Source organism: Peromyscus leucopus, chromosome 1 (genome assembly GCF_004664715.2).
Source record: "Peromyscus leucopus breed LL Stock chromosome 1, UCI_PerLeu_2.1, whole genome shotgun sequence".
NCBI classification, from domain to species: domain Eukaryota; kingdom Metazoa; phylum Chordata; class Mammalia; order Rodentia; family Cricetidae; genus Peromyscus; species Peromyscus leucopus.
The window spans coordinates 30,423,846-30,442,849 of record NC_051063.1 but is presented as its reverse complement, the minus strand read 5'-3'; the positions used below and the strand labels follow the sequence as shown (position 1 = coordinate 30,442,849).

The window sequence follows — 19,004 nt, the reverse complement described above, 5'->3', positions numbered from 1 at the left end:
GCACAGATCCGGAGAACCCACTCTGCTGCTGAGTGGGCATGAGTGGGTCTAAGGAACTGATTAACTAGTCCCAAGTACAGTGTCTTACACCAAGAGGAGCTCAATTATTGCCCTACTAGGTTTTGACCAGTAGGAAACAACTCTCAAAACTCCATATATCTTTTAGAGTCATTCACTTTTAAAAGCTAAATACATTATTTTTTAAAGTCCCAAGTTATTTTAGTATGTTAAGAGCAAAACCTCTACCCCTCCACTCCCTCTCTCCTCTCCTCTCTGATGTCCCCCTTTAAGAAGACATTTGGTTGTCTTTCTTCTTTATATACCCTAAACCTAGAATACAACAGGTGATCAAAAAAGATGGAGCCCAGATGTGTAGGAATTACTAATCCAGGCACAGAGCTGCTTGCCTATAGTCCCAGCTACTCAAGGAGCTGATGCGGAAGGATCACGTGAGCCCAGGAATACAATGCCAGCCTGGATAACATGGTGAACCCCATGGAAAAGATCACCGTTTCATGGCCACGCGAGTGGCAGTCCTCTAACACAGGCTGTGCTACCACAGTAATACATACTTGGTTTTCTTTCTTATCTCTTCTACCAGTTGCTTGATGTGGTCCTCCATGAACTCTATCTTCTCATTCTTCCGGGCATGCGCTTTCTGCAGCCTCACTATCCTCTCAATCAGCATGGCCTTGTCCACTTCCGGGAAGTTGTCCACAGCCACCGAGGAGCTGGTATTCTCTGGAGATCGGTCTTCAGCACTGCTGCGAGCATTAAGTGACCCTGAAGACAGAAAAGCAAGCTCAGTCAGAGCTCGTGACCAGGGGCCCCTCATCTCATCCATTCTACGAGCACTGTCCAATGCTGGGCAAAGAACACAGAGTGGGCTCCCTGTGGAGGCCATTCTTTTGTGAAAGCACAGACGACAGCAGCGGTCAGCAGTGTCTGTTACATCGCACAGGAACGAGATGGAGAACAGAGAAAAATCATCAAAAACAAAGAACAGCAAAAGTAAACAGTAAGAACATTGAGGGGGAAAAAGGGGGGTAGGAGAGGCAAAGGGGAGTGTGTGGGAGGGGAGGGAGGGAGAAGGTGCCACTGTTCAAATCCACTCAACAGTCACATTACTAGTGTGTTTGGGCACATTATTTAACCCTCGGTGGCTTAGGTTATTTCTGCTAAAAATAGTAACTTACCTCACAGGATTGTCACCCCTGTACACTAAACATGTACAGACTGTGTCCTCAGCATTCACACTGTGTTAGACACTTGCTGTGGGATGGTCTGCATGTCAAATTACTCTGATTGGTCAATAAATTGGTCAAGCAGCATGTGAAGATGCCGGTAAGCCACAAGCCATGTGACAAGGTATAGATTTATAGAAATGGGTTAATTTAAGATATAAGAACAGTTAGCAAGAAGCCTGCCACGGCCATACAGTTTGTAAGCAATATAAGTCTCTGTGTTTACTTGGTTGGGTCTGAGCGGCTGTGGGACTGGTGGGTGACAGAGATTTGTCCTGACTGTGGGCAAGGCAGGAAAACTCTAGCTACAAATGGCATCCAACGTGTTGGCAAGAGTTTCCACCTAAAACCTGTGTAAAAAGATTCTAAAACGGAGCTAAGAACAGTTCCTAGTTGTCTCTTTCAAGCTAGCAGCAGCCTACATGTTTGAGCTACTATGGCGGGTTCCTGGCGTGGGAGCTTGACCTGCAGTATGGCAGGAATGAGGCCTCTGCAAGTGGCCCATTAAACTGAGTGGTGGATTTAACCTTTGCTAGTACAAAACAAAAAGAGGTTTCTGAGCTACACGCTGCTTGGATAAAAGCATAGACCCAAGATGGCTCCCAGAGCTGGTGGAAAACATACCACCACCATGTTGGGAAGCTGAAGTGGGCAAGCCAACAGCCACAGTGCCGTTTCAGGCTTAGAAGGCTTCGGTTTAAAGCAATAGGCTCAAGGTAATATAAAAAATAAGCCACTTAAAGATGGCTGTCACACAGAGAATCTGGATTATGTTCTCTTTGATATTCGTAACTAAAGAAAAACATTTGATTATAAAAGCTGTTGAGTTATGCCAAAATGTATATTTTAAAGGTACCTTGACTTCAAAATTTGGATGTAAGAATATGTTGCTTTGGAAAGGAGGTGCTGCTTTTGTTCCCACAGAAAGCCAGAGGCTATGGATTTGTTCCAGATTAAGATACATCAGGTTTGACCAGCCAAGACCCCCTGAAAGGTCTCCGATGACATCATGTCCCAGATGATCCAACATCCAGAACGGTTTGAAGGCAACTGACTCAGACAATACAGCCTCATGGACTACTCCATAATCCTAAAATTTTCTTTGTGTCCCCATAATATACAGCGCCCCCCTCCAGCAGGAAGTAGTAAGAGAAGCTACGCCCAAATTCCCAAGTTATATGTAATTTTACTATGTTAAGGTTAAAACCTTCCTTTCAAAAAAAAGAAAAGGGGAAGTGCTGTGGGATGGTCTGTATGTCAAATTATTCTGATTGGTCAATAAATAAAACACTGGCCAGTGGCTAGGCAGGAAGTATAGGCGGGACTAACAGAGAGGAGAAAAGAAAGAACAGGAAGGCAGAAGGAGACACTGCCAGCCACCGCCATGACAAACAGCATGTGAAGATGCCGGTAAGCCACGAGCCACGTGGCAAGGTATAGATTTATGGAAATGGATTAATTTAAGCTATAAAAACAGTTAGCAAGAAGCCTGCCACAGCCATACAGTTTGTAAGCAATATAAGTCTCTGTGTTTACTTGGCTGGGTCTGAGCGGCTGTGGGACTGGCGGGTGACAAAGATTTATCCTGACTGTGGCAAGGCAGGAAAACTCTAGCTACAGACACTAGATATCATCTACACACTCTAGATACGTGATGTCAAAATGATTTCAAGTCTGTGAGAGGATGGCATAGATGATACACCATCTTATAAGAGACTGCATCATCTTATAAAAGTTTTTAGTATCCACTGCATACTCTGGAACCATCCCCTGTGGATACCAAAGGAGAACTATAGGTATAAACCTGATGCTACGTAAGGATGGCCATTTTGTCACTTCTTAGGTGTTAAAATTTGGAAGTAAGAGAGTCCACATACCAGATATGGCTAGATACAAATCTAAATTTCAGAAATTAAAAGAAGTGTTGCACAGAATACAAACATGGCAGGTAAAGAAAATGGGGCTCAGATAGAGCCCAAGACATACCTGGAACCTTGGCAAAGAGCAGGATGTAAATATTTAATAAGATACATTTTCCATAATATAATTATATGTAACTTCTATTTTATGTTTCAAAATGAAACAAAGCCTATAAATACTTCTTAAAAGACTTATTTATTTATTTATTTATTTATTTATTTATTTTTCATTTTCGAGACAGGGTTTCTCTGTGTAGTTTTGGTACCTGTCCTGGATCTCACTCTGCAGATCAGGCTGGCCTCGAACTCACAGAGATCTGCCTGTTTATGCCTCCCGACTGCTGGGATTAAAGGCGTGTGCCACCACCACCCAGCAAAAGACTATATTTTAAACAATTACCAACTAAGCTCATTCTTACCTGATGAACTAGAACGGCTTCCCATGCTGCTAACTTCTTTATCGTAGTTCCCATTCTCAGTCTGGTCTAATTTTCTCCGTGCTGTTAGAAAAATAAATGGATTACTTGTGACAGTTTAAATGGCCATTTGCTCATGCCATCTGATATTAACTGCTAAAGTCACTTGGGCAAAAATGGCCTAACCCACAAGACAATGGTCCTTGAGATATATCTTAGAACAGGGGGATGCCATTCATAGAAAACGACTTTTGGAAATGTACAGGTTAAATGAAAAACAAAGATAACTGAAAGCAGCACTTTTGCTGACAATGACTTGAACTTTCAGATCCTTCTCAGTATCAGAAATCTCTCCCAAATTTGCCTTCAGTTAAATGTGCAAAAAAACATGTCAAGAGATCTGTGGACCAGAGATTAAGAGAACTGACTGCTCTTCCAGAAGACCAAGTTCAATCCCCAGCACCTACATGGTGGCTCATGATTGTGGTGATATTTTGTTTGCAATCTAACAAATAAAGCTTGCTTGAAGATCAGAGTGTAGAGCTAAGTCACTAGTCGGCCATAGAGGCACACATCTTGGATCCCACCCAGCATTTGGGATCTCATGCTCCCAGCACTAGGGAGATGGAGACAGGAAGTGATATGGCTGGGCAGAGAGAGGAATATAAGGCTGGAGGAGACAGGAACTCAGCCCCTTTCATGCTGAGGAGTTGGCGAGGTAAAAGGTGTTGTCTGTGGCTTGCGCTTTTGTCTCTCTGATCTTTCAGCATTTATCCCTATATCTGACTCCGGGATTTTATTGTTGAGACCAATTAGGATTCATGGCGCACGCCTTTAATCCCAGCACTTGGGAGGCAGAGGCAGGCGGATCTCTGTGAGTTCGAGGCCAGCCTGGGCTACCAAGTGAGTTCCAGGAAAGGCGCAAAGCTACACAGAGAAACCCTGTCTCGAAAAACCAAAAAAAAAAAAAAAAAAAGGATTCACCCTATACACGACCTCCATAACTCCAGTCCCAGAGGATCTGAAGCCCTCTCTGGTGTCTATGAGGATCAGATAAGCATGTGGTGCACAGTGTGCAGGCCAAATGCCCACAGGCATAAAAACGAATAAATCTTAAAAACAAAAACCAAAAAAACTGAATTCAGTTGGCCCTGAACTATGTAGATGAGGATAAACTTGATCCTGCTGGATTATAGGCATGCATTAGCATACATGAATTTGGGGGGGTAGGGGGGGAGACACATTTAAACAACTTTTGCAGGTAGCAGAATGCAAAGTAAAAAGGTTGAGATTCTCCCAACTGGCCACAGGGACTTTCCTGATTTTCACCTCCTGTGACTTTGTGAAAAACAGCCTTTAGCATGAAAGCAGACTACTCACAGGATTGCAAGTTTAGCCATCTGAGTATTTGTAATTTAGTCTGTGGGTGTTAACACAGTGAAGAAGAATATGCAGGTTGGGCACTGTGGCACATCCCTTTATTCCTAACACCGAGGAGCGTGAGGCAGAAGACTAGGTATGTAAGGTCACAAAGACTGCCACAAGGATGACGACAAAACCTGAGCCGAAGAGAAAAACCAACCCCCCACACAGCTGAATGACGCAGGAGCACACAGAGCCAGTGCGCCTCCTGCATCAGATCTCTAACACACACAGGCACATTCTGGGGCTCAACATGCAAGACATGAGTACCTTGCTGAAGCTGTTTGCTAAGATCCTTGACATTGGAGGCATGTTTGCGCCTCTGTGTTACTAACTCATCTTTCAGTTCTTCCACTTGGGTGCTCAGGGCTTTAACTTCTGTCTGCATAGCAGAGAGCTCGGCCTGCAGGCTCTGGACCTCCTCTTTTCGCAGTTCCTCCTCTCTGAGCAATCTGCTCTCCTGAACAGTAAGTACGATAGATATGGTTAAAAAGCACCGATTCTTCTTTTTTCAATTACTGCTCAGTTTAAAACCTTAAAATTATAAGGGAGAATAGACTCTCCTGTGACAGCCCCTCCTCCTCTTCACCCAGCAGCTCAGGGAACATCAACCCTGCGTGGGACACAGCTTCAGTGTAAGACTCTGAAGTTTTACAAGACTCAAATTTCTTTGTCTTTTTTTTTTTTTTTTTTTTTGAGACAAGGTCTCACTATTCCTGGCTGTCCTGAGCACTGACTTTGTAAACAAGGCTGTCCCCGAACTGACAGAGATCCACCTGCCTCTGCCTTCAGAGTGCTGGGATTAAAGGCATGTGCCACCACTTGGCTCAAATTATTTTTATGAGTAACTAGATGGCACTTTTATTACTCAGGAATATTGTACCATTCTAAACTACTAAAATAAATAAATGCCCAAAAATGGAGACTCAAGTTAGTAATGACAGAAATCATGGTTTCCTTATTTTCAAAACTGTAATATTCTTTATCATTTTAGAAAAATTCTATTATAGGAATTATATTCATTAAACAAATATATTTTTACAAAATTTAAAATGACTTAATGATATCCCTACAAGAACTAAAGCTAATTACACTATACTCTGATATGACTAGATAAATTCAACCTGTGCTTCTTGCTGCTGTTTTAAGAACGGACACTAGGGGCTCAGTAGTTAGGAGCACTGCTGCTCTTCCAGTGGACGGCAGAACAGCGCCCTCTGCTGGCCTCCGCACTGCACTACGCACTGCACTACGTGGTGCACAGCCACGTGCAGCACACGCCCACTAGGAGGAAAAGAAGGAAGCTTACACTCACCAAGTGAGCGTTGGTCTGTGTCACGTGCTCACACTGGCTTTGCAGCTGACTTTCACTGCAGGAGAGGCTGTCCACTTGTGACTGCAGAGAGCAGGACTCAGACTGCAGCTGTGCGTTCTTACTAGTGAGCTTCTCCGTGAACAGCAGGAGCTCAGACTCCCTTTTCCTGCTGCCTTCGATGTCTTTCTGTAGGTCATTAATCAAAGAATTAAGGCTTTCCATTTCTTCCTTCAAATGTTCAATTTCTTGTTTACCACTAAAAAACAAAGTTTGTATTGAAGAAAAATTAAGTAAGCTATTAAAAACATTAAATTAATCGTGTGGAAATTTTCACTTAATGCTTTACAGAGGTACTTGTGGTCATGCGTCCATTCAAACACGACAGTCTCCTATGTTAAGGGAAGAGCTGTGAAGGTAAGTGAGCAAGGCTTCCAAAGAGCTTTTCTAGTGAGCAGCGAATGGCAGGAGTGTGGTGACACACTGAGCAGGCAGGCTGCCTGAGCTCACTGGGTGTGACCACCATCCTGTGAAAGGGCAGGCGGGCTTCTGAGCCACGCTTTATTGTTTTTGGTTATCTGCCTCAAATGTATTTTGTCGCTCGCTGTACTACGAAAACAGCCAGAGACAAAACTCAATGGAGCACTGTGGCTATGTTCTGAAAGGCCTTTTGTTTACAGGGGCTGGAGAAATGGAGCAGCAGTTCAGAGCACTGGGTCTTGCAGAAGACCCAGGTTTGGTTCCCAGCACCTACATGGTAGCTCATGACCATCTGTAACTCCAGTTCCAGAGACCTCACTTTCTCTTCTGGCCTCCAAAGGTACCAGGCATGCATGTAATGCACACACATACAGGCAGGTAAACATGCATATACACACAGTTTTTAAAATCCTGTCAATGTATAAAAGAAAGTCAGTAGACAGACAAGAGACAAAGGACCCACAGCAGAAGTGGAAGGAAGGAGCATCAGAGGAGGAACATCCCCTGCACCAGGACAGGGAGAATGGTTGTGAATGCCGGCTGGCAGCTCAGAACTGAGCACAGGAAGCTGAAAGAAGAGGCACCAACAGCTCCTGTTTTCTGTAACTGATTCCAGGCTAGGAGGGAGAAAGCAGAGCAACTCAGGAGGGAGGAGGCCTGAGGGGGGCAGGGCCGGCCACAGGCACACTACCCTAGTCCAGGAAGGCAACTGGGAGGGTGAGCAGCACTTCTTCATGGAGATGGGCAGCACAGACAACACAAATTTAACCTGACCCAGGCTCTGCTAGATGATAGCATGAATCAAGTTTATGTTGTGGATGATTGACTGATAAATAAAGCTGAATGGCCAGTAGCCAGACAAAAAGTATAAGCAGGACAAGAAGAGAGGAAAATTTTAAAAAGTAAAAGGCTGAGGCAGAGAGACGCTGCCAGCCGCCATGAAAAAAAACAGATGTTAAGATATCAGTAAGCCACGAGCTACGTAACAACTTATAGATAAAAATGGGTTAATTTAAGATATAAAAACAGTTAACAAAAAGCCTGCTACAGCCATACAGTTTATAAATAATGTAAATCTCTGTGTGTTTACTCGGTTGGGTCTGAGTGGCTACAGAACTGGTGGGTGAGAGAGATTTGTCCTGACTGTGGGTCAGGCGGGACCAAAAAAACTCTAGCTACAAGTTTAAGTGATTTTGAGACACCAAGGAATGATGTCAGTTTCTGACCTCAAGCCACACACATGCAAAGTTAAAGATCTAGGCACAGATTCACGGTTCCCTTTCAGAAGAGTGACAGCTGTGAAGCTGAAGACAGATGAACTCACCCCACCTGTGACGGTTCCTGAACTAGAAACTTTGAGTTGACTTCTAGGAGTCAAAGACACAAACTGAAGAAGTGCCAACTCTGCCTTCAGAGTGCTGGGATTAAAGGCGTACACCAGCACTTGGCTCAAATTATTTTTATGAGCAACTAGATGGCACTTTTATTACTCAGGAATATTGTACCATTCTAAACTACTAAAATAAATGCCCTAAAAAAATGGAGACTCCAGTTAGTAATGACAGAAATCATGTTTTCCTTATTTTCAAAACTGTAATATTCTTTATCATTTTAGAAAAATTCTATTATAGGAATTATATTCATTAAACAGGAAAACAAATATATTTTTACAAAATTTAAAATGACCTAATGATATCCCTACAAGAACTAAAGCTAATTACACTATACTCGATGTGACTAGAGAAATTCAACCTGTGCTTCTTGCTATTTTAAGAACGGATGGTGGTTGTACTTAAAGACAAAATGAAAAGCTTGCTGCTCATTTCATACCTCTGAAGCTCCTCCTGGATCTGATCTGTCATTTTCACTTTGTCCAGTAAATTTTGAATTTCAGCTTTCTGACGATTAATAATTTCCCTGTATTTTGATAATTCGTCTTCAGTTCTTAAGCGTTCATCTTCTAGACATTTTGCCTATAAAATGATCACAATCAAGCTGAAGTACCTGAGACAGGAGGGACACATAGCAACCCGAGACACATGCTACAGGGCTGATGAGAAGACGGTATGAAGTCACTCTGCTTCTACTGACTCCCCCATCTCCTTCCCTTCCGTCCCACCGTGGAGAGCGGACACATCGGGAAGGACATGGCACACATGGCACAGACCTACTTCTACCATGTGGAGACAGCACGAACAGTAACATGAACACTAACAGGGCCGTCACTCTGACAGAGAATACACACATGGGATTCACTAATGTCAGAAACTAAAATGATATCCATCCTACTGTGAATACAGCCAGAGTATCCTCAGTCTTAAAGAGTGTTTTGTGCTGACACCACCATAAGGTCCGCCCTTCCTGCCACCTGCTTTACAGTCCTTAGCGCCAGAGCCCACTCGTAAGGTACAGACACTGCAAGTGTGCTTGAACAGGGATGCATGGCACGCACTTCCAGTGACTAACACACACTCAACTCAACAAGAGTCAGATGCACTGCTAAGAAAATGCTATTTTTTCCCTGAGTTCTTTTATTTTAAAGAACTTCTAAGTATTCCTTCCCTAATACTTTACAAATCAGAGTAAATTCTAAGTGAAAGATATTTACCCCAACTCTGAGTTAAGACTGAAGATTTGATTACCTTTGTTCTCAGTGTCCGGAGCTCATCCATACCCTCCTTAAATGTCCTCTTCAGATCTTCCAGTTCCTTTATTTTGGCATGATGCATCTGGAAAGGAGACACAAATCCTAATGCAGTACACGCGCACTGGCAGTTCCCCACCTGCTTCCTCTAAAAAGGCCTCAGCTGCAGGCAGTAATGCGCGCCCACTCCTTCTGCATCACACAGTCTAGCCTGTCATATATTCACAACACACAAGAGCTGAACTCCTCACCTCTAGCTGGTCAGACTTCTCTTGCATCTGTTTTTCAAGTTCTCCTTTTGTGACTCTGAGTTTTGCATCAAGCTCATTTGACTTAATTTCTTCTGATTCCTAATATAGAAACAATGAAAAGTATTTATACTTTGAAAATGAACAAAGCTTTGCAATCAAGTTTACTAATTGTACGGTAGAGTATGCAGCTAAAATGAAAGAATGCATTGAATGATTTTTAAATGTTAACTTTGCAGAACCAAGAATATTGCACTTTGGGTTCACAACATATTACAGAAGAGTGTCTTTTAAGTTGTGCATTTCTTCGCTCTCTTCATTATCTTGACATTTTCTAGGATTATTATTATTATTATTATTATTATTATTTTTTTTGATGAAAAGCTCTCTAACGTGGTGTAATTGTGTGCCTGTGGGCCCATGGAGGCCAGAGGTGACAGCAGGTCTCTTCCTCAACTGCTCTCCACTCCACCGTATTTTTGAGACAGGATATCATGCGACCTCAAACTGACTGGCCAGTGAGCTCCACAGATCGGCCTGCCCCATCTCTCTTCACCCGTCAAAGCCAAGGCTATAGATGCATGCTGCCACATCCAGCTTTTTATGTGGGTGCTGAGGTCTTCATGCTTGCATGGCAAGCCTTTCCCCACCAGGCTAGCTTCCCAGCCTTCAACTGCAGGTCCTTTAACACAGGAACTAACTTACGTGTTACCTTAACTGTCCTAAGAAATCCATATACACTTCAAATTTGGCAGAGATAGAAAGACCGTGAAAACAGAGTTCTAATAATTAGTCTATTTCAAAACGGAAACATACCTGATATGTTTTTATCATATCTTGACAGTTTTGCCGGATCTGATCAGCTTCTTCCTTTGCCTGTGTTAATTTTGACGTTGTTTCTTTGAGTTTATCTTTGGTTTCCTACAGTGACAAAGTGACAGAGACAAAATTAACCACGGTGATATGAAGAGCAGTAAGAACAAAGATAGTTCTGCTTGTGATGGTTTGCATGAAAATGGTCCCAACAGACTCAGGGAGTGGCATTATTGGAGGTGTGGCCTTGTTGGAGGAAGTGTGGCCTTGTGGCAGGAAGTATGTCACACAGGGGGGGCTCTGAGGTTTCAGAAGTTCAAGCCAGACCCAGCGGCTTGCTCTTTCTTCCTCCTGCCCGAGGATCCAAACATAGATACAGAGCTCTCAGCCCCTCTCCCAGCACCATGTCTGCCTGCATGCTGCCGTGTTTCAGGCCATGATAATGGACTGAACCTCTGAGACTGTGCGCCAGCCCAATCAACTGTGTTCCTTTGTAGGAGCTGTGTGATCGTGGTGTCTCTTCCCAGCTGTAGCACCAGACTGCAGAGTAAGCAAGCATCTAGCAGTAGTTTTTGTGTCTGATAAAGTGAAAATGGTCAGCACAGTTAATTGATGGATATTAAATAAGTTAAAATGAACAGTTTTCACCAATTCCTCAAAATGACTAAGGTGCTGAGAGAAGTGGAGTGTTCAAGGGTTCTCTGCACACCCAGAGATCTCTGGGTGTAGCTGTGACATCCACAAGAAGCTCCCTTTGACTGAACAATGCTACCAAACACGGTTTCTGTTTCTAGCTGCTCTACTAAAATGGCGATTTTAGGGATTTTAGGGATTACTCTCATCAAATCCAGTTGCTTTTTTCTCATTCTTATTCGTTACTCTCCTGTCCCAGTCCTGACCACCCTGGCTCTTCACTCCGTGCCCAGTTCCCACTGAATACATGTATACTCTCTTCTGTGTGTCTTCATTGCTTGCTTTCTATCACCGGAGGCTGACTTCTCCCACCTTCCTGACTGCAGATGTCATGTGACCAGGCCTCTCAAACTGCTGGTCATGCCTTTCCTGCTATAATGCAAAACCACAGCCAAAAAGACCTTCCTTGCACTTTATCAGGAGTTCTGACACAGTGATGAGAAACAAAAACAGTGACTAAAACCTACTGCATCTGTGGAGGAATGCCAGGCAGCAGCCTCTGCTCTAGGCAAGTCGGCGTACGGCCCCTTTTGTTATTATGCTTGGAACAGGTTTGCCTTTCTCTCCTAAACATCCACACTGCACCTAGCTCCACACACTACTACTCCAAGTGTCATTTTAACAAGTATCATAATTAAGTATTTATTTATCTCCCTTGAGCTACTGGTCATTGATAGTAAATGGCCGTATGTTAGAATCCAGTATCACTTAATAGAAATAATATAATAATCTAGATATTAAAGAATCTCAGACTAGGTAACAACTGTGGTTCTGCATCTTCACTATCAGAACCAAGACACAGCTGATATATATAGTTCTGGCCCATTTCGTACCCAAAAACCGCAAATGAGATTCCTGTATGCCAAATAAATGTGACTAATTAAATGAACATTTGAATAAATGAAAAAAATTCACATTGTGTTTAGTTAAGGATGCTTACTGTGCTTGATCTACCTATCAAGAGAGCACTTCCAGGCACTGTTCCTTTTTGTTAAATCGTGTGTGTGTGTGTGTGTGTGTGTGTGTGTGTGTGTGTGTGTGTGTGTGTGTGTTAGTGCGTGCGCGCACGCGTGTGCGCATGTGAACAGAGGTCAGAGGACAACTTCAGTTGTCAGCCCTCACCCCCGCACCACCATGCTGCAGCTGCATGCACCAGGCTAGCTAGCCTACAGGATTCTGGAGATGCTCCTGTCTCAGCCCTCATCTTACCACAGAAGTGCCCTCGGTTTTTGGGGATATGAACTCAGTTCTCATTTGCAGAGCCAACACCTTGATCTACCCAGCCATCTCCCCAGCTTTTAGACTGTTCTGGAAAATGGCTTTATAAGCAAACAAATATCTCTACCCTTACGAAGCTGACAGTCTATTGAGGAGTTAAATAAAAAATAAAATACATAAGTAAAGGGTATGTTCATTATATTAGGGACAGTGCTTAGGAATAAAAATAAAACAACAATAAAGTTTAGGAGAGGGGTTTAGAGCTTACGCAGACTGGCTAGGCAGTTTCAATGAGGTGTTGGGTAAATACAGGCTTGAAAGGTGTAAGATGAGGGGCTAGATATGCTGAGAGAAATCAAGCTGAAAGCCTTTTGACCTGAGCAACTAAAAGACTGGCTTGTCATTTATTCAGACAGGGAGGTGACAGAGGGAAGGAAGACACTGTAAAGTATTGAAGATGTCAGGTATAAAGAATGCAGTTGAACATGGGCATTGGTGTTATATGTTTTGAGAAAGTTTCATGCAGCCTAGGCTAGCCTCAAACTTGCTAGCTAGCTCAGGATAACCTTAAACACTGTCTAAGTGTTGGGGTCCCAGGCATGCACCACTAGGCTCAGTTTTATGGGGACTGAACCCAGGGCTTCATGCATGCACTCTATCAACTGAACCACACCCCCAACCTCTCTATTGCTGTTTAATTCAATGATCTGGTCTTCTGCAGTACTTTATGTGTTCATTCTACATAATGTTTTTCATCATGAATGCTGTATCAATATTAATTTTAAATACCATGTCGCCTCTTATCTGACTCAAGCCTTTGTTTATCTCCTTGGAGTTATAGAGGGTACTTATAATTTCAACTGTAACATCCTTGTGTATAATTCTATACTATGAGTCATTCTGGATCTGTTCCTATTGACTGATTCCTTTGTTCTTTGTTGTTGTTGTTTTTGGTTTTTTGAGACAGGGTTTATCTGTGTAGCTTTGCACCTTTCCTGGAACTCACTCTATAGCCCAGGTTGGCCTTGAACTCACAGAGATCCACCTGGCTCCACCTCCCGAGTGCTGGGATTAAAGGCATGCGCCACCACTGTCCAGCCGATTCCTTTGTTCTATGGACTGCATTTTTCTGATTTTGCATGCTGGTCATTTTTCATTAGGTGCCAAACATAGTGAATTGTGTACTTTCAGGCAATGTTTTACAATCATTTGAAATTATTTCTATAATGTCTTAGTGCACAACTGAATTACTTGAAATAAGCTTGCTTTTAAAGCTGTGTGAAATGGCCCTCACAACTAAAGCAGTACTTGCTGAGGGCTACTAGATGCCCTGTGTGCTAAGAGTCCTGCCCTTTGGCTGGTGTCCACAGCAACGTTGACTTCCTTCTGCATTCCCAAGCCCTGCCCTCCTCTTCTGCACACTGTGCACTCTCTGTCCTCAACCCAGAAAGGTGCTGGGTTTGGCTTCAATTCCTCTCCTCAGGCTGCAGAACCCCAGCAATGGCCTCATCTGTTTCACTTCACTTAGGGATCACTAGCCTATGCTGTCTTTTGTCTCAAGTCTGAAAACCTTCATTTCACATATTTTTATTGTTTTTCTCCTTTGTGTGTTTTTCTCCTTTGTGTGTACATATGGTTTTGTTTTTTTAACCTTTCAGTTTCTGTATTTTGGGAGGATTTTTAGCTTAAGGTGGAAGGGTATGTCTGGATCTTGCTATCCCACAGTGCAAGAGAGCAAACAACAGATATAGAACAGATGGCGGCTTACTAAGGGGGGTAAGCAGCAACGCAACTCTCAGAAAGTTCTAAACTCTGGCTAGTGAGCCTCTGACAAACCATGAGCCTGAGGCAGCACTGGCCACAGAGACAACGACTGCAGAGCCCAGGAAGCGCAGATCCTGGCTTTAGGCAGCTGAGCAGACAACACAGCAGTGATGTCAATCACACAGCCTGGGAAGTGCTCCTGCATCCTGCCGTCTGTAGATGCTGCTTTGACTTGAGAGACGGCAGGATGGCCTGGTAAGCACCCAGCACGGCCGACCATGCTGCCAGAGGACCACGGTCCTATCTGCTGCCAGCCATGCCTATGCTCCAGAGGTCTTCTTATCCTGAGGTCAGGCAATGAGACCATGGCAACAGACAGATGAGCAAGTACATGAGGGACAGTGCGGGAAGTCTTTCTTCATTATTCACCACATTCAACAAAACTTTGTTTTTAAAGGCTAAACATTGAAGAAATAATTTCAGTTAAACCCACAAAGGAGCTTGGAGGAGATAATTAGCTTCTGAAGTCTGACCTTGACCCGGACATCAGATACACACACAGTTTAGACTTCAATTCTAGTAACGTACACTGGAGGGCTGACCAGGACCACTGCTCACAACGGACCCAGACCCACAGTACCCCAGTGTTAGCATCTAAGACTAAAGTGGGGCCCAGGAAAGTTTACAAAGTCTCTTGCTCATCTGAGCGGTTTCCCACACTGCCAGATCACCTCTTGACTCAGTTTCCTTCTCCCAGCCAGCAGGCAGATGCATAGACGAGGTTAAGCCAGGGCAAAGACTGTCTTCTCACCCTCATATGTCTGCATTACCTAGTAGTGCTGTACACAGAGCTAATGCTACTTAAGAAGAACTAGTAAACACCCAGTTTCCACACAGCAGGTCAGTATGGTTCATCTACATCATGTCACCTCACAGAAGTCAGCCTTCAGCCACTTCTCTAAACAACCTGTTTCACCTCTCCACGCTGCCATTAGAAGTTTCTCACCGTCCTATCTTTAAACACTCAGGACTCACAGATGTGTAAGCTAAATGCCAACATTCCAGTAGACCTTAAGATTCTTTCTCTTAGAAACAGAGATAGAGGAAAAGGAAGTGCCAAAAACATTAGAAATGACTGAGCAGGGTGCTCAGAACTTAAAAGAGTAACATGGGCAGTTAGAAATTATTTTTTGTGAATTTCAAATTTTAATTTCTCACCACATAACCCAGAGTACGGGGAAAATCTTGAGTAGCTAACTGAGTCAGGTTGTCCACTGCTTTCTAGTTCTGTGTAGTTTCCCACACACCCATGGATCATGAGTGACAGAAACAGAGCACACTGCCAATCTACCTTTGACCACTCTCTCACAGACTACCTAGAGTTTTCTGATACTAACATACAAATATCCAAAGGTGATTAACAACTTCACTGACGTGGTAATCCTTAATAAGGCAATGTGGCCAGGCGATAGTGGCACACGCCTTTAATCCCAGCATTTGGGAGGCAGAGGCAGGGGGATCTGAGTTTCGAGGCCAGTCTGGTCTACCATGTAAGTTCTAGGACAGCCAGAGCTACAACACAGAGAAACCCCATCTCAAAAAACCAAAACAATAACAATACTAAGGCAACCTGGAATTATGTTTTAGACAGCATCATTAAGCCTACTTTTAAAAACTTGGAAAATAACACACTATTTCTCTAACACCACCCCTCTGTTTAAGCTACATTTCAGAGTTGATTTTTTTTTTTTTTTTTTGGTTTTTTTGAGACAGGGTTTCTCTGTGTAGCTTTGCGCCTTTCCTGGAGCTCACTTGGCAGTCCAGGCTGGCCTCGAACTCACAGAGATCCGCCTGCTTCTGCCTCCCAAGTGCTGGGATTAAAGGCGTGCGCCACCACACCCGGCTCAGAGTTGATTTTTACTGTCCATTTTATCATCTGAAGATTTTTATTTCTCCAAAGACTAATTCTATTTGTGTTTAAACTATGCCATCAGTTACCAGACTTTGTAACTGTATTTTATTATATTAATTTTTAAATAAAATGGTATTTGCAGCAAGCAGTTCAGGGACAGGGTAATTAGCCTAGCACATGTGTGTTCATGCACATACATGTTTTTGCCAGCATAGTAGCAATAGGATATTTATGAAAACAGATAAGCTATTTGTATTAAATTAAATTTAAACATGAACATGTATTCTTAATTATGAGAATCTTAAGATACTTTAAAATTTTTCATTTTAATTCCAACAACATATATTGAAGTTTCCCTCTCCTCAAACTGAGGATCAAAAAAATTAATTTGGCAAATTTAGGTGTTATACACTCTGAATTATAAAATTTAAATCCCTTTCTTCCGTGATGACCCAACATGCAGAGTCGCTAAGGAAAGCTCCAGGCCTCCTTAGCTGTCACCGAACTCTCCCTGGGCCCTCCCGGCTGCCCCCCTGCACCCGCACTCACCTTGTGTGAGTCCATCTCGGCCTTTAGCTTGTTCTGTGCCCACTTGACTTTAATGACGCACGAGCTGATCTCCTCCTTTAACTTGTCTGTTTCTCTCATGAGTCTAGACGTTTCACCTTCCTAAAAGGACATTAGGTCATTTTTCACTTAAACAATCAACTGTGGGTCTTTTACACCCCTCTGCAGTAACACAATAATTCAAGGTTGGGTATACTATGGCCCAAAGGCTTTATAAAACTGATTTAAGGTTCAAATGATAAGAGAGTAATAAAACTCTAAATCAAATTAACAGACATGAGGATAATTATTACCTAGTTTGGGTGCAGTGGAAGACAAACATACTCTGATTCTTAACTATCTGGCAGTAAAGTAAACATGATTGAGCTGGTTCTGCTAGAATCCCGGAGGACAGTAACAACATTTCCACACTAAAAGACAATAGCAAGAGCTCTGAATAGCTACAACTTCAGCCATTCAGCCTTCTAGGACAGCTTTAGAATAAATACATTTGTCAGTAAGAAAATGTGAATTCTAGTCTCCAGGAAACTAAATATTGCACTAAGATTCTGGCCAAGCTGGAGATGCGCTCAGCAGTGGTGACCTTGCCCAGCCTGTATGAAGACCCAGACCCAGTCCCTGGCACTGCAGGGGTAAAAGGTATTAAATAAAAAAACAAGGAAGACTGGCCAAATGATACCTTTAATTCTAAAGCTATTCACAACTGACATTAATATGTACATATTTTAGCAAAGTTTTTTTTTTTGAGATACAAACTAATTTTTCCAACAGCTTCTAAAAGAAAGTTTTAAAAATAATTAAGAAAAACCTTTCTAGCAGCAAGAAATGAGGCACCTAAAACAGGCATGAAAGTAAGCTAATAAAACACACTGACTGCTTCAGTCCTACACTGCTATGTGACTGGGGAAGAGGCACAAGGTATACCTTCGATTCATAGAGCTGCTGCAGCCGCCCTTTCTCCTGAGAAAGCTGCTTAACTTTGTTAGTGTTTTTCTCCAACTCCTTATTTGCATCTCTAAGTTTTCTCTCAAGTGTTTCTTTTTCTTTGCGAAGGTCTAGAGACTCCTTCTCACCTCTCACATACTTCATTACCATCGCTTCCTTTTCTTGACGGGCCTCTTCACATTTCTTATTGGCCTTAGAAAGAAAACATTAGCTCGCATTAATAAAAATATTTTCACATAAAAACACCTACAGCTAAAAACTATTTCCTGCAGTGCAGGCATATACTTTCGTACTAAGCTCCCAGCCCTTTCTTACTGCTTCTACTTTGGTTGGTGTGGTTTTTAGTGTATGTTTCCCTTCTCCACATCTGCCTCCTTGCTGGTTTCTGGCCCACTCTGGGCCCCAGGAAGAGGACCATCCATCGCAGCTCCTGTAACCTCACACTTGTAGTGGGGTTTGGCTAGCAAGATTGGCAGGCAGACACTTGGAAAGAAAGAAGTCACCTAATACAACTACTCTCTCTGGGTTGTCCTGCTCTTGAACTGCTAGAACTATAACATCAATATGTGCCTGTTTTTGTAATAGAGTATCTAGACTCAAGTGTTTTGTTGTAGCGACACAAAGGGGCTAGTGAAAACATGTATACATACACAAGCAGGTGTCTCAAGAACATGTATATGTGATGTAACAGAATGTCAATAATTAGTTATGGAACAAGGAAAGAGATAGGAAGGGAATGGAGACACAGGTGAAGAGGTCACTCTCATTTTGTCCCATATATTTCTTAATTTATTAACTTTTTAAAAATTAGCATGTATTTATGATTGCCTTAGCACTGTTTATGACTTATTTTTTTATTTGTATTTATGTGTATGTGTGTGTCTCTGTCTGAGCACAAGCATGTGAATGCCCTTGGAGGATACAAGAGGGCATGGGAACCCTGGCACTGGAGTGATAGGTGGTTGGGAGCCACCTGACTGGATGCTAGAATACAAACTCCTGACTTCTGCAAGATCAGCAAGCAGTCTTCCCAGCTGAGTCACCCCTCCAGTCCTTCGCTTCCTTTCAAAGCTCTTTCTATGAGTGTCACCAGAGTCACAATAGCTGTAATATTCTAATAAACAAGTACCAAACTATCAAATTAATAGTGATATGAAATACCTGGTCCATCCTCTGGGTCATCTCTTTGTGGATTTGCTGAATTGCATTTTTAGCTGTGACATCCTGTGCAACTAGCTGATCTTGAGAAGCTTTAACTTCTTTGTTCAGTTCCTCTATTCTTAATTCTAACTGTAAAAAGAATGATTTCCAGGTTATATTTTATAGCTGTACCAAACAGACCAATGATACAATTAATACATACAATGCAAATGAAGAATGCAAAATATGGATCCTGACTATTCCTCA

General features: G+C 42.7%; 1 protein-coding gene across 2 annotated transcripts in view; it reads right to left on the bottom strand.

Annotated features, from left to right (window-relative positions):
• Window positions 1-19,004, bottom strand: part of Ccdc186 (coiled-coil domain containing 186) — a 34,425-nt gene that overhangs the window by 2,333 nt on the left and 13,088 nt on the right. For both annotated transcript variants that reach the window (XM_028875150.2, XM_037205903.1), the window contains exons 4-14: window positions 18,759-18,887; window positions 17,577-17,789; window positions 16,635-16,754; window positions 10,502-10,606; window positions 9,689-9,787; window positions 9,436-9,522; window positions 8,624-8,766; window positions 6,317-6,572; window positions 5,272-5,461; window positions 3,583-3,663; window positions 573-783 (exon numbers count right to left, since the gene is read on the bottom strand). In XM_028875150.2, the coding sequence (XP_028730983.1) occupies window positions 573-783; window positions 3,583-3,663; window positions 5,272-5,461; window positions 6,317-6,572; window positions 8,624-8,766; window positions 9,436-9,522; window positions 9,689-9,787; window positions 10,502-10,606; window positions 16,635-16,754; window positions 17,577-17,789; window positions 18,759-18,887 (1,634 nt within the window). The remainder of the gene's footprint in view (window positions 1-572; window positions 784-3,582; window positions 3,664-5,271; window positions 5,462-6,316; window positions 6,573-8,623; window positions 8,767-9,435; window positions 9,523-9,688; window positions 9,788-10,501; window positions 10,607-16,634; window positions 16,755-17,576; window positions 17,790-18,758; window positions 18,888-19,004) is intronic.